The sequence below is a fragment of the Neovison vison genome, chromosome 1 (genome assembly GCF_020171115.1).
Source record: "Neovison vison isolate M4711 chromosome 1, ASM_NN_V1, whole genome shotgun sequence".
In the NCBI taxonomy this organism is placed as follows: Eukaryota; Metazoa; Chordata; class Mammalia; order Carnivora; family Mustelidae; genus Neogale; species Neogale vison.
Window position 1 is genome coordinate 81,822,311 of NC_058091.1, and position 16,270 is coordinate 81,838,580.

Here is a 16,270-nt window from a genome sequence, read left to right on the forward strand (position 1 = left end):
CTGATGGACTAGTGACTATAGTTTCCCTGTTGGAAAACTTGGGCCCAATGAGACATTATTTTATCATGCTAACCATGAAGGGCTAGCAGACAGTCAATTTTTTTTTCATTCTTCCCCCCCCCTTTGATCAGGTGTATTAAAGTATAATTTACATGTGATAAAATCCATCTCTTCTAGTGCAGAGCTTGAAGCATTTTCACAAATGTATATATATATATATATTCCTGTAAGCTCTACAATAATCAAGCTCTATAGAACATTTCCAATACTCCGAAAGTTCCCTTGTGCCCCTTTGCAGTCAATCTCTCCCATTCCCAGGCTCTGGCAACCACATACTATTTCCTCACCTCACAGTTTTGCCTTTTCCAGAACATCACATTATTACCCAATATAGAATTACACAGTATAGAAATTTTCATGTCCAACCTCTTGAACTTAGCATAATGCTTTTATGATTAATCCATACCGTTGCATGGATCTTACTCCTTTTTATGGCTGAGTGGTACTCCATTATATGAATTCACCACAACTTGTTTATCCTTTCACAAGTTGGTGCAGTTTTGGGTTGTTTGCTCTTTTTGGCAATTATGAACAAAGCTGCAATGGACATTTGTATATAGTTCTCTGTGTGGACATCATGTTCTCATTTCTCTTAGAAAAGTGTGATTGATGGGTCATATGGTAAGTGTAGGTTTATCTTTATAAGAAATTGCCAAGATATTTTTCAAAGTGGTGGTATCATGTTGCATTCCCAGCAGAATGGTCTCATAGAATGGTCTACGGCAGTTTCAGTTTTTCCATATGCTGGCAGACAGTTTTGCTAGAACTGGACTCTAGTTTTCTCTTGTGATTTTCTTTGATCATTTCCCAGTATGGTTTGTGTATATTCCCCTCTTCCTCACCACTCCCCTCCATCTTTTCTTCTCCCTTCCCCAACAACACAAGCATAGTTCCCATGGAGTGTCTACCAAGGATTCATCTGAATACCTCAATTCCCATAGTACAGCCTTTACTATAGGGGCTAGAACTCTCCAATGATACTTAAGTAAAAATAAAGGCAACCTGACAAGAAATAGGAATGGAGGTTTGCCAGGTGATTTCCCACATGGGAGAATTTTCAAGAGGCTCTGATGAGTTTTACCTCAGCAGACTTAGGTAAGTGACAATAATATTTCCCTCACAACTCTCGAGGTTGCTATAATTCAGTACTTATACTTGCCAAGCACTTTTTTATACTGACAACCCATTAACAGTCCTCCTCAGTGACTTAGTCAAGGTTTTCCAGAAAACTGGAAACTGAGCTATGTGTGAGCATAACTTGGGCTTTTGATTTGAGAAAACCCTGAACCCTGCTTTAATGCTTTTCACTGCTCTGGCCTTTGTTTTTGACTCCCTATGGCACATTCCAACAAAGGCAGGGGGTAAAGATTCACAGAGGATTTAAAAAAGGATGGATTTATTAAGTTTTACTTAAGAGAAATAAAATCAGATCAACTCAATTAAGAAAATAGAAAAGGACTATTTTAAATCACAGTGATCAGTGGACTCTTTAAAAGTACATATCCAGATGATATAATAACTAGGATTTAAAAAAGGATTGAATCTCATAAGAGGGTTATCTCAGTGGAATCTAAATACAGTATATGATTTACAGAACTAGGAAGAAAAGATGCTCAGGTGACTCTAGGATCTGACAGATATCTAAGTTTCTAAGATGTCATTGTAACACTCTGAGAGGTCTATGTTATTTTGCATGAAGCCCCACATTTCTTCTAATTACATAGATTTTTTTAGTCTTGAAACATTGGTAATTATGATTTTAGCCTATGTGACTCTACGTAAGAAGTGCAGTGTTTCTTCAGAGAACAAATATGAACTGTCTGGTGTGGGAAGAGGTAGCAACTGCTTACTAATTAATATTTTCCCAGCTACCACCAAAAGGAGAAATGCTTTCTGGGGCACAAATTCCGAGAAGAGCATTCGCTGAAAATGCTGAGGGCTATGGGTCTGGGCCATTGGGCCACGAGTCGCATCTAGCTTTTGTGTGTAGACAAAGCTGTCATTTTTATGTACTTCTCTCAGCTGTCCTGCCCTACTTGAAAGCCCTGAGTAGGAAAAAGGAGATAGTGGGTAGGGCAGGCAGGGAGAAAGAGAGTGCTTAAAATAACTGAATGGAGTTCATTTTTTCTGCCCCCTCCCCTTAGAACTGAAATTTGAACTAGGATTTCTGTCTTCTTTCAAAGTGAGGGTATTTTTCATGAAAAGTAGATCATGCATTTACTTTTCAGTATCCTCTCTTTAGAAAAAATCAAAGGGATTCCACGTGGTGATGTGTTTATGAGCGCTCTGTTAGTACTCTTAGAGACCTGTTTCGTTTCACACTAACACAAAGAAATGTATAAATGATTCAATAGATTCTTTAATGTCCATGTTTCAAGAATTTGCTGAAAAGCAAAATACATGCACTATCCATTAAATTGCTTTTAGCTGGAAGTGTGATCTTTTATTCAAAATTGGAGAGTTTATAAAAGTATCTTTCAATGAAAAAGCAAAACATATAGAACGAGTCACCAGGAATATATCTAATGATGATCAGTGGTGACAGCATTATATTTTCTTTCCAGGGTCTGTCTACGAAATGAAGCAAACACTTCTCTATTTGTGCTTTTATTATTGATACCCCCCCCCTTTTTTTTAAATCATCATGCCTGGAGGAGGGAAATAAAAATTGAAAGTGTTTTTCCCCCCCTCAGCATCCTGCCTTTGCCCCACAATCGTCTCACAGAGTAAAGAGTGAATGGAAAAATAAAGAGGAATTAAGGAGGCAAGAAGTGAGAAAAACTGCAGATGAAGAAAAGAAGAAGACAATTATTGACTATTTAAAAACTATGGTTTATCTACACTCAGAAGTTAAAAATTGTCAGAAAAGGAACCATGGTTATCTATTCAAGAAATGCTGAAAGTAGTTCTGGGAAGCATGAGGATTCTTATAATAATTGATAAGAGAAGTTTATGGGCCAAAGGTGGGATGACATATTTTTTCTTGATATCCTATCTTTACCTTTGTTTTTAAAAGCCTGTCACATTTCTTGCTTCTACAACATAAATGCAAGAACTGGTTGGGCTTTAGTTAGACCCCAGTCTGCTCTTTCCTCTTGTTGATAGTCTTTGCTTTCTGTGTTCTCTGCTTCCTGGTTTCAGCTAGCATTACATTGAATTTTAAGGGGAAATAAAAAAAAAATAGATATGAGGAAGAGTCTTCTTTTGAGACTTTCCTAGGCAAATCCATAAAAATTTTGTAAGCTTCCCTGTACTTTTGTAATTACAATCCTGTGAGACAACAGAAAATATACATATTGGTCTCTGTCCCCAGTTTCTGGCACAGAGCTCTGAAAACTCTTGTAATTTCCTAAGTAATAGAGTACTCAGGAGCATTTTTTGTTCTAATGTTTGGTCTTTGACCCCGGTTCCTGACACAGTGTTCCTAAATCCCTTGGACTTTCCAAGGTGATGGCACTGTCTTCTGTTTGAAGAGGTGACTCCTGGTAGGCTCCAGGGTAGAAAGTGGTTACCACAGAGTCCAAGCCATGATTAGAAGTGTGGAATTTTCAGCCCCAGCTGTCCATTCCCCAAAAAGGGGCAAGGGGCTAGACATGGCGTTAATGATCAATTATGCCTATGTCATGAGGCCTTCATGAAATTCTCCAAAGTAGAGGCTTCAGAGAGCTTCAGGGTTGATGAACACATGGAGGTGCAGAGAGAGTGGCATGCCCAGAGAGGCACAGAAGCTCCATGCCCCTTTCCACATACTTTGCTCTGCTCATCTCTTTCCTCTGGATGTTCACCTGTATTATTTATCATATCCTTTCATAATAAACTGATGAACAGTAAGTAGACTCTTTTCTTGAGTCCTGGGAACCACTCTAGCAAGTTCATCCAAACTCAAGAAGGAAGCTGACGGAATGTCTGATTTGGAGTCCATCAGTCAGAAGCACAGCTTCCAACCCAGACTTGCGACTGGTCTCTGAAGTGACGGGGCAGTCATGTGAGATTCGGTTCTTAGCCTGCATAATCTTATTCTAGGTATCTCCGGGTAGACACGGTCAGAACTGAGATCAACCATAGGACACCCAGCTGGTGTCACAGAATTGCTTGGTAAGAAAAACACCACACATCTGGTGACAATAGCATGAGTAAGGGAAAGAAAGAAGAGAGCTGAGCTTTCCTTTATAATTCCTGAAGCCCTACTAGGTACATACAGCATGAGTCTGGATTTCAGGCCTTACTTACTTCAAAAAGTACATTTTAATTGCCTAAACAACTTCTCAAAAGTGGATACTATCAACCTTCTGAAGTTGTAGTTAAATTCTCAAACTTGCTACAGTGTCAACAGAACTACTTGTTTGAAACACACTTTTTCTGTAAAGTTGTATTATTGAAGCTCTTTGTTATGAACAGCAAAATCATTTTGAATTTTAGAACTATCTGGAATAGGGGCGCCTCGGTGGCTCAGTCAGTTAAGTGACGGTCTTTGGCTCATGTCATGATCACAGGGTCCTGGGATTGAGGCCCACGTGGGGCTCCTCTCACAGCAGGGTGTCTGCTTCTCCCTCTGCTCCTCCCCTGCTCATGCCCTCTCATCGCTCTCAAATAAATAAGTATAATCTTAAAAAAAAAAGCATGTCATAGAACTATCTGGGATAAAAACCTGTCACCAGTCAAGGAAAGGGTTAGACTTAAAACTTGTCCAACAAGATAGATATTTTTTAAAGGAGGATGGAAGTCAGATTTTTTTGTAGGAACCAATTAATAATAAGGGACAAGTTCAGAACTCCCGCTTGAACTGGAGTTACATTGGAATTTCTACTGGAACCTGTTGCTTCAGGTCTTTGGTCACTGGTTCAGAGCAAATCTAATAAAGAGGACTCAGCTTAATTTTAAGTCAAATCTCCACAAGGCATTTGCCATTGTATCACCCTGAGCACTCTTGAAAGCCTTCTTGCATTTATCACATTGTATTCACAAGTGATAATCATAACTTTTTAGAAGTTGTATGGTTACAATGATAAAAAATATTTGTTTAAAAATATCCTGAGGGGCGCCTGGGTGGCTCAGTGGGTTAAAGCCGCTGCCTTCAGCTCAGGTCATGGTCTCAGGGTCCTGGGATCGAGCCCCGCGTCAGGCTCTCTGCTCAGCGGGGAGCCTTCCTCCTCCTCTCTCTCTCTGCCTGCCTCTCTGCCTGCCTGTGATCTCTGTCTGTCAAATAAATAAATAAAATATTTAAAAAATAAAAAAATAAAAAATAAAAATATCCTGAGACTAACTTCTAGCAGTTATGTGACCTAAGGTGACATCAAATTAAATGATGGCTTGGCAGGGAAACGGTGTCTGTGCTGGGATAATGGGAAAGACAGTGATTTTGTTCAGTCCTGATCTCCAGGCCTCTGGGAAGAGTGGTCAGGAAGTACCAGCAAAGAAGAAATTGTGGTTGTGAGAGCACGTCCCCTGCACACACCAGACTTTTCATCCTTTCATCCTCTCTGCTCTGGTTTTCCTTCCCTCTCATATCGTGGGATGCACAGGGAAAGAAATTATGTCTCTAGAACATAGTATTGGATCAGCCTATAAAAAATTAATGTAATTAGTATATTAATTTCCTGATTTTAGCTTAATGCTAGCTTTTTAAAACTTCTAAAGATGAGGGGCGCCTAGGTGGCTCAGTGGGTTAAAGCCTCGGCCTTCAGCACAGGTCATAATCCCAGGGTCCTGGGATGGAGCCCCACGTCGGACTCTGCTCGGTAGGGAGCCTGCTTCCTCCTCTCTCTCTGCCTGCGTCTCTGTCTACTTGTGATCTCTGCCTGTCATCAAATAAATAAAATCTTAAAAATAAAAAAAATTCTAAAGATGAAGATTAAAACAAACCTTCTAAGTAAACACCCACATAAAGACATGTCAGTGAATTGAGTGGTAATCTGAGGCAATGGCAGAAATCTCCAGATAGGTCATTTTAGAAACTGATTCTCCCTATCAACTGGATGGGATAAACAGAATTTCATCAGGTGCCCTTCAGTCTTTTTTCCAAAGAGGCTCCAAATTCCTTGTCCTAGTTTTTGGCCTCTTGCCAGGGGTGCTTCTCCCTGGTCCACTCTCCCCACCCAATCCAGAATCACATTGTCTAGATTTCATTGCTGTGCCTCACTAGACCTCGCCCCAGGGCTGGTTTCTTATTCAGGATTTTAAAATTCAAGCAAAATCCCTTCTTTCTGTTCAAAAGTATCTTCTTTTCCTCCTCCTGCCTCCCCTAGAGCCCATATGGAGTTACAGGGACTCCCAGGAGGCCTGTGACCTTAGCCTGGGGTGAGCCTTACAGCAACTAGTTCTACAGCCTAGAGCAGGTTCCTGACACAGGTGAAACACTGATTTCCTAACTTATAAAATTTTGGATGATAATACTTATTTTCTTTGACTGAAGGAATAATAGAGATAACTTACATACATAGTGTCTAGCACATTATAGAGTTTTGACAAAAGGTATTATTATAATCTTTTGCTATATGTAGTTTTCTAAGCTTTTCTGACTGTGAAATTTTGTTTCTTAGAGTGACAGTTTTATATCTTTCCTCATGAAGTTTTTGTTAAATCTCTGGATTCCTGGAAAGTAAGATGAACAAGAACCTCCAAGACTAGTTACAATTCACCATCTTTTACCTAGACGATTTCATTCTAAAAATCTTGAGAAGATAAATTCACCATATTCCTATGAATTTCGTGGGTTTTCTTTTTTGCATTAGTAGTGTGCACACCGTTAGCTTCCAGATCACACTGAGGAAATATAGCTGAGACTCAACATCTAGAACTTTCGTAGCCTGAGTTTTAGTTGAAATTTTATTCTTAAATTTATTATGTTTATTGTAGTTTTAAAACAAAGCACCAATAATACAGTTTTTTTGAGAAGTAAATGAAATTAGCTTTTCCAATACTTAAAAAAATTCCAAAGTTAAACTGGAATTCAGTCCCAGCTGAATAAAATCTAGTATTGGCCACATTGTTATGATTAAGCAATATTATTCTGGATGGCCATTTATATAAAGCATAAAAATGAAATATTTGATATGGTTCTTATAAAAGTTTCAAAAAGTATGATTATTAGGCTTGATGAATAAAGCTATTCACATATCCTTATTTATTATAAGGTATATAATTGTCTTTGAACCTATTAATGATTATTTCTCAATGCATATTTCACAGTGAACAGCTTCTAGGGGGTGAATTGTTGGCCAGAGGAAAGAGGATTTACACCAGATTCAGTGTTACAGTCATAAGGTTCTGAATTACATTCTCTAGAGATACCCCCTCCACAAAAAATATTTCAACTTCAGGCCAATTAAAAAGTTGTGTGTGTGTGTGGTTTTTTTTTTTTTTAAAGATTTTATTTATTTATTTAATAGACAGAGATCACAAGTAGGCAGAGAGGCAGGCAGAGAGAGAGGGGGAAGCAGGCTCCCTGCTGACCAGATGCGGGGCTCGATCCCAGATCCTGGGATCATGACCTGAGCCAAAGGCAGAGGCTTTAACCCACTGAGCCACCCTGGTTTTTCTTGCTTTGATTGTTGGAGGACTTGTTTTATTGTTTTAGCTATTTTAAATTTAGAATATCTCCTCTGCCCATTTGTGGTAGTTTCTTTCCTTTCTTTCTCCCTTTATTATTAATAGAGTTGTTCGTGTTTACTATTTTTATGTTTCTTATGACAGCTTCCCAAGGAACATACATTTGTCTGTTTTTCCCTTTGATTTCTCAGGACGGGCGTGAGTGAGGACAGCTGCATCAGGCCATTCCAGCTTCCAGGGAAGCACTCTATTTAGATTCATGGAGGGGTATGAGGAACGTTAACAGAAATTCAGATAGTGAGCAATTGTACATTTTGCCTATACATGCATTTCCCACTTCCCGCTGAATTCACACAATTTCTGCTTCTTTGTGATTTATTCATTCATTCTGTTTGCTTTATTACTATAAAATAGAAAAGTGAGATTTGAGGTTCTGAATTGGCTTATGATGCTGTAAGTGAAAAAAGTTAATTTAGTCACGGCTCATCATTCTTCTAGATGTTTGTAAAAAAGAAATTGAGCTATATTCCAAGCTACATATGGGTTTTTGCATGCTTACCTTGTCTGACAGCTAGTGTGGTGGTATAGACCAAGAAGAGAAGGATGTAATTGAGGAAACTCTGGAAGACTGGTGTATTGGCATGGAAATCTTCTGACAGGTACTTGCTGGTCAAGCCAATTCCACAAATAAGAAGGGATAACACCTGGCCCAGAGCCACAGAGATTAACATCTCCCTGAAAAGTAAAGAGAAACAGCAAACATCAGCAGGAAGTCCATTAAAACAGTAACAGTTAAAATTTACTAAGCATTTGTGGCATTCACTAGGCTAAGTGTAATAAATAGTATTTCTTATTGCCCATCACAATGATCCTACAAAAGAGGTACAATTTTTAGTGAGATTTTACAGAGGGGGAAAAAAAAAAAACCAACCAAGTTTAGAGGGGTTGAGGAAGTTGCTCACTGTCACATAACTAGGAAATGGCAAAGCTGGGATTTGAGACCGAATCTCTCCAAGTGATCCTGGCTTTTAGCCAAGGCATTCTGGAGCCTGTGGGGGGAAATTACTATCATCCCTGATGCCCACCATTGCATTCACTAAATGTTCAGAAACCCGAGAGAGCATTTGCACCCTGACAAATAGGCATCTCATTGTAACCTTATCTTCAGGTTCTCATATCAATAAAGAGAGACTCTTGTTTATAGACTGAAACTTTGGATCCAGGAACCCCTGAAAATCCAAAAGGACCATCTCCTTCCCATTCCCAGATTTTGGATCTTCTTTTGCTCTAGTATGCACTAATAAGCACTATTCTTTTTTTTCCTTTACACAAGTTACAATTGATTGCATATTAAACCTGTTATTCATGAAGGAAACTTAGTTACTGAGGTGGTACAATTAAACATTTCACATCGTGTAAATATTTTCTGTGGCTTTTTCATAGGCATTGTAGACCACTGTAGTAGGGACTAAAAGCAAGAGTCAAGGGGTTCACTTTGCATAGAAATAAAGTGCCCATATGGATTTTACCATCATATAAATCTGCACAATCTGACTCAGGAAAAGCTCCTAGAAATACAAAGCAGGCTTCTGCCTTCCCCAAAAGTCCCATCTGACTTTCCTGGTTTATTTATAGAAACAGTAATGTAAAAGAAGCAAGGAGTAGTATTTTTAAATAAAAAAGCACTGGTCAGAAAATTTGCAATGTTACATATTTCCTCCCCCACAGCAGATGTGAATCCATCTTTCTGAAAGGGGCAAAGAGTTCTGGGTAGATGCCTCAGTGGTGTCTTGCCAAAGAAAGAAAGAAAGAAAGAATGGAAGGGAAGAAGGAAGGAAAGAAGGAAGGAAGGAAGGAAGGAAGGAAGGAAGGAAGGAAAAGAAAAGAAAAGAAAAGAAAGAAAGAAAGAAATTTAAAGACACCCATCAAATTTTCATCATTCCATTTGTTTCCATGAGGAGGAAAATATTGGCAAGGCATGAGAGCCCATAGAAGGTTTTATTTCCTGAGGTTAACCTGGAGCATGCTGGTAGAGGCTTCCCACCCATTGTCCTGTTCCCAAACACTGGCCCTGACCTCCCCCACTCCGCAATTCAATCTTTTTTAAGGAATCAAAGACATATTTTTAAACATGTCTAAAATGTCAGTTTGTTGCTTAAAATCCTATAATGGTACCTTTCAAAGTGCAGTGATCTGGAAGGCCTGTGATACATCCTCTACAAAGATGGCTGCCAACATTTCCTCCTATCCCTCCGCATTCATGCTGGTCCTCTCAAAGGGAGGTGGGATCTATTTCTTCTTTTCTAACGCACTTATCTTGTGACTTACTTTGACCAAGAGAATGTAGGGGAAAGAATGTCATGTGACTTCTGGGCTAATCCATAAGAAGCTCTGCTGTTTCCAGTTTTTGCTCTCTTCAGATACAGCTTCCATTTAAAGAACCTAGGCTATTAGAGCTTGAGAGACCAAGTGAAGAGAAAAAGAGAGAGCCAGCCAATGCCACCCCAGCTGAAGCACCAACCCTCTGAGGGAGGATCCTGGATCCTCCTGCCCCAGTGCAGCAGTACCAGCCTGAGCGGAGATGATCCATTGCCAGAGATAACTGCCCAATTGGAGAATTGCTAGAAACAATCAATGGCTGTTGTTTTAGGGCATGAAATTCACAGTAGTTAGTTATGGAGCAATAGGTAACTGAAATCAAGGCCCCAAATGCCCCCCTCCACTCTTACTACCTCTGGGGCTTTACCTCCTGCTTTCCCCATGAAGCCAGAGCTCCAGTCCTACAGAGCTACCTACATATCAACAGTGAGTTGTGGTCTTCTTCGCTGGCATTATTGTGTTATCACTGTTTCCAGAATGTTCATCTTGCCTTTATCAGTCTCACTCCTGTTCATCTTTTACGTTTGGCTTATATGTTACCCGCTTTAAGAAGTATTACCAGTCCTCCCTTCACTGGAATGTTTCTCCTTTACTTCTACATCATTGCATTTTTTAAAAAATTTTATTTATTTATAGATTTATTATTTATTTTTAATTTTATTTATTTTTAAAAATTTATTTATTTTATTATTTATTATTTATTTATTTATAATATTTATTTATTTGATTTTATTTATTTATTATTTATTTATATTATAATTTTATTATCACAAGTAGGCAGAGAAACAGGCAGAGAGAGAGGAGGAAGCAGGCTCCCTGCTGAGCAGAGAGCCCGATGCGGGGCTCGATCCCAGGACCCTGGGATCATGATATATCACTGTATTATAATTACTGATTTTACCCCTTTTTTCCCTCTGCCAGACTGTGAAGTCTGCATGATGTTCTTCACCATATCTGTAGCTAGGCAATACCATTCAGAAGAAGTAGAAAATGAAGGGATTCAAAGACAGTGCAGAGATAGGCCTTAGGCAACCCTGAACAGTTTTACTGAACTGAAAGGTGATAATAAAAAGAAAGGCAAAGGTAAAGAGAAGCAGCAGAAATATTCCAGAATTATTTCAAAGGTTTTTAAGCCAGCCTAACACCAGTATGATATCCACTAACAAAAATCATGATAAGGAGTTGGTTTTAGTGCAAAGATAACAAATATTTTTGGTATATTGAATTTGAGCCACCAGATGAACATCCAAATGATCCAGCAATATTAGAAACAAGAGATAACAGTTGGATAGGGAAGTCAGCCAGGAGATAAATATGCAGAAGTTACACACCTGAGAATGTCTAAAGTACTAGAAATAGATGATATCACCAAGGAAGGGAGAATGAAAGAGAGAGTAAGAGGGGCTAGGTAAAATCCTTGAGGAATCTGCAGACTGGGGTTAGGGGAGAAGGAAGAGGCACATCATTGGAGTCAGAAGTGGTTAGAAGGCCAAGGGGAAAACCAGGACAGTTCTTGCTATCAGAGAAACCAAGGAAGCAGAGACTTTCATGGAGGAGGTAGTTGTAATATTGAAAGTTGCTTAGAGGGTAGAGAGAATGAGGACTGTTGGAAGTTAATTTGTAGTCACTCCTAGCCTTTGAAGGACCAGTTTTGGCAGAGTGGAGAGTACCAGGGCAATACTGGTATCAAGGAAACCAAGGGAACAGAGAATTTACAGAGGGAATAGTTAGCTATGACTAAGTAGACAGGAAGTGGTAAGATATAAAAGTGTTGACTTTGAAGAATTTTGAAGAATTCAAAGAATTCTTTGAAGGAGTTTGAGCTAGTCACCACAAAACACAATAATTATGATAAAAATAATAATGTATAAAATGATTTAAAAATTTAAGTTAGCATGGATTCATGATTATCTTTTCACGGGGTCACTCTTGATTACTTGCATAATAACTTACATCCTTAAGTGGAAGAGAAATGAGGAGAGTTACAACTAATTGGCTGCTCCCAGTGCTGAGTGCATCCACTGGAGAATACTGGGTATGGAGTAGGTCTCCTTGGGAAAAGAAGGTTAAAAACTGCCATCATGTGGTAATTCCTACAGCTGCTTGAATTACAACCCTGGCATTCAAAACCTTGGCAATATCCTGTGCCTTTCCCGAACAAAATCAAGCCACCAAAAATGACTGGTTACTTATGTAATAGAATAAAATTTCAGGGGCGCCTGGGTGGCTCAGTGGGTTAAGCCGCTGCCTTCGGCTCAGGTCATGATCTCAGGGTCCTGGGATTGAGTCCCGCATCGGGCTCTCTGCTCAGCAGGGAGACTGCTTCCCTCTCTCTCTGCCTGCCTCTCCATCTACTTGTGATTTCTCTCTGTCAAATAAATAAATAAAATCTTTAAAAAAAAAAAAGGAATAAAATTTCAGTTCTTCTGACATATATGTACTACTATACTATAAAACAGCCATCGACATGTCAGGCACTATATATGCAAAGATGAGTAAGACACAGTCCTTGTCATTGAGGAGATACTAACCAAGATTTTAGGGCTGAGTTCCCAAATAACTTATTACACAGTGAGGCCAGTTAATGAGAAATAACAATAATAATTCATATTTAGTAAATTCTCACCCAAGTCCTGGGCTTAGCTTTATCTATACTTTCTTCTTTAATCCTCATAATAACTGAATGAGGCAGGTAGTACTTTTGTATTTATTTCTCATAGAAATGTGCTGACAATGGGCACATTCTGAAAGCTTATGGTACAATGAATCCACTTAATCCAGATATTAATTTACTCCTTAAGAGTTTTTAAAATACAGTATTGGTTATGTCAGCATTTGAATTAATGACCTTTTAAAATCAAAGGGACTAAAGCAGTAGTCTCGTAATATAGAATGATAACTGGAAGACCAAAATATTTAGAAACCTGTTTTATAAATATTTTATTTTTATCTATCTACTGCATATATCATTCTACATTCACAGTATACATTTTTACTAATTTGTACTAAATAAATGCATAAATAAATATGTAGATTTTTAAAAAAGATTTTATTTATTTATTTGACAGAGATCACAAGTAGTCAGAGAGATAGGCAGAGAGAGGGGTGGGGAAGCAGGCTCCCTGTCAAGCAGAGAGCCCGATGCAGGGCTCGATCCAGGGACCCTGAGATCATGACCTGAGCTGAAGGCAGAGGCTTTAACCCACTGAGCCACCCAGGAGTTCCTAGATATTTAGATGTTTTATGGATACACACATATATACTATAAATCAAATTAATAAAATTATCTCAAAAAGCATTTTTTATGATCTAATAAATGTCAGTTATTATACTAGACACAGAATAATATGGTGAATAAACATCTTAAGGAACTCAGTTTCAAGTAGGAATGGGGCTGGCTACATAACTGCATATCCTAGTGAAAATGTGGGGCCCTCTGTTCAAAAAGCAGGCACAAATGTAATTATAGGTACACACAAAGTTCTCTCCTTCTCAACTTGTTCTTTTTTTTTCTTGTCACTTTTTCACCCCTTTCACCCATTTCTCCCAACGCCCAATCCTCACAGCTCTGACAATGACCAATCTCTTCTATTTATCTATATGCTTTTTTTTAATAAGAAAAAAAATCCACATATAAGAGAGATTATGCAGTATTTGTCTAACTTAATCCACTTAGCATAATGCCCTTAAGATCCATCTCTGTGTCACAAACCACCATATACACACCATAATTTCTGTGTCCACTCACCAATTGATGGACTATGGTTGTTTCTGTATCTTGGCCACTGCAAATAACATTGCAAAGAACATGAACATGTCCAACAAACATGAACAATCTTTTCTAGCTAGTGTTTTTATTTTCTTCAGATAAATACCCCAAAGGGGAACTGTTGGGTCATAAGGTAGTTCTATTTTTAATTTTATTTTTTAAACTTCCATACTGTTTACCACAGTGGCTATACCAATTTACATTCCAACCAACAGAGCACAAGAGTTTCCTCTTTTCCACATCCTTCCCAACATTTATTTCTTGTCTTTTTTTTTTTTTAAATAATAAGCGTTCTAACAGGTGTGAGGTGATACCTCATTGTGGTTTTGAATTGCATTTCCCTAATAATTAATGATACTGAACATCTTTTCATGTACCTGTTGGACATCTATATGTCTTTGGAAAAATGCTATTTTGATCCTCTGTCTTTTTAAAATTGGATTGTTTGTATTTCTGCCATTGAGGTCTTTTATTTGTTTTGCTGTTGTTGTTGTTTTGCCATTGAGTTTTATGAGTTCTTTATATATTTTGGATATTAGCCCCTTATCAAATACACAATTTGTAAACATTTTCTCCCATTCAGTAGATTATTTTTCATTTTATTGATAGTTTTCTTTGCTGTGCAGAAGCTTTTTAGTATGATGTACTCTCACTTCTTTTTGCTTTTGCTGCTTCTGCTTTTGGTGTCAGATTGAAAAAAAATCATCACGAAGACCCATATGAGGGAGCTAATTGTTTATGTTTTCTTCTAGGAGTTTTATGGCTTCAGATTTTATGTTCAAGTTTTTAATGGATTTTGAGTTAATTTTTGTATAAGATAGCGGTCAAATTTTATTCTTTTGCATGCGGCTATCCAATTTCCCCAATCTCTTCCCATTTATTGAAGAGACTATCCTTTTCCCATTGTATATTCTTGGTTCCTTTGTTGTAAGTTAATTGACCATATATATTGTTTATTTATTCCGATCCATTGATCTATGTATTTGTCTTTATGCCAACATTATACTATGTTTATTACTATACCTTTGTAATAAAGTTTGAAAACAGGAAGCATGATATGCCTCTAGCTTTGTTCTTTCTCAAGATTGCTTTGTCTATTAGTTTTTGTTTTTATTTTTGTTTTTTTGTGGCTCTAAACGAATTTTCAAATTTGTCTTATTTCAGATTTTCAAATTACAAAGAAATGTTCTATTTCTTTGAAAAGTGTCACTGTAATCTTGTAGAGAATGCACTAAATCTATAGATTGCCTTGGATAGTATGAACATTTTAATAATACTGAATCTTCCAATCCAGAGCACAAAATATCTTTCCATTTATTTGTGTCTTCTTCAATTTCATTCAGGTCTTACAGTTTTTTTTTGTTTTTTTTTTTAAGATTATTTATTTATTTATTTGACAGAGAGAGAGAGATCACAAGTAGGCAGAGAGGCAGGCAGAGAGAGAGAGAGGAGGAAGCAGGCTCCCTGCTGAGCAGAGAGCCCGATGCAGGACTCGATCCCAGGACCCTGAGATCATGACCTGAGCCAAAGGCAGCAGCTTAACCCACTCAGCCACCCAGGAGCCCAGGTCTTACAGTTTTTAATACAGGTCTTTTACCTCCTTGGTTAAGTTTATTCCTAGGCATTTTATTGTTTTTTTTTTTTTTTTATTTATTTGACAGAGAGAGATCACAGGTAAGCAGAGAGGCTGGCAGAGAGAGAGAGAGAGAGAGAGAGAGAGAGGGAAGCAGGCTCCCTGCTGAGCAGAGAGCCCGATGTGGGACTCGATCCCAGGACCCTGAGATCATGACCTGAGCCGAAGGCAGCGGCTTAACCCACTGAGCCACCCAGGCGCCCCTAGGCATTTTATTGTTTTTGATGCAATTGTAAATGAGATTATTTTCTTTATTCTCTTATTGATGGTTTGTTATTAATATAAAGAAATGCAACAGATTTTTGTGTATTGATTTTGTAGCTTGCAATTTTACTGAATTCATTTATTGTTTTTAATACTTTTTGGTACTTTTTAGTGTTTTCTATATATAATATCATGTCATCTGCAAATAGTGACAATCTACTTCTTCTCTAATTCAGATTCATTTTATTTTTCTTGTGTAATTACTTTGGCTAGGACTTCCAATACTATATTGAATGAAAGTGGTGAGAGTAGGCATTCTTGTCTTGTTCTTCATCTTGAGAAAATGCTTTAGCTTTTCACCACTGAGTATGATGTTAGCTGTGGGCTTGTCACATATAGCTTTTATTATGTTGATGATACTCACTTTGTTGAGAGCTTTCATTATAAAAGGATGCTGAATTCTGTCAAATGTTTTTTCTGCATCTACTAAGATGATCATATGATTTTTCTCCTTCATTTTGTTAATGTGGTGTATCAAACTGACTGATTTGCTGATGTTGAGCCATCCCTGAATCCCTCAAATAAATCCCACTTGATCATGGTGTATCATCTTTTTAATGTATTGTTAAATCTGGTTTGCTAATATTTTGTTGAGGATTTCTGCATCTATGTTAATA

At 37.9% G+C, this 16,270-nt stretch overlaps 1 protein-coding gene across 1 annotated transcript in view; it reads right to left on the minus strand.

Moving 5' to 3' along the window:
• The window catches only part of SLC35F1 (solute carrier family 35 member F1), a 387,220-nt gene that overhangs the window by 131,491 nt on the left and 239,459 nt on the right, over nucleotides 1-16,270 (minus strand). The window contains exon 2 of the mRNA XM_044249958.1: nucleotides 8,168-8,343. Within this exon, the coding sequence (XP_044105893.1) occupies nucleotides 8,168-8,343 (176 nt within the window). The remainder of the gene's footprint in view (nucleotides 1-8,167; nucleotides 8,344-16,270) is intronic.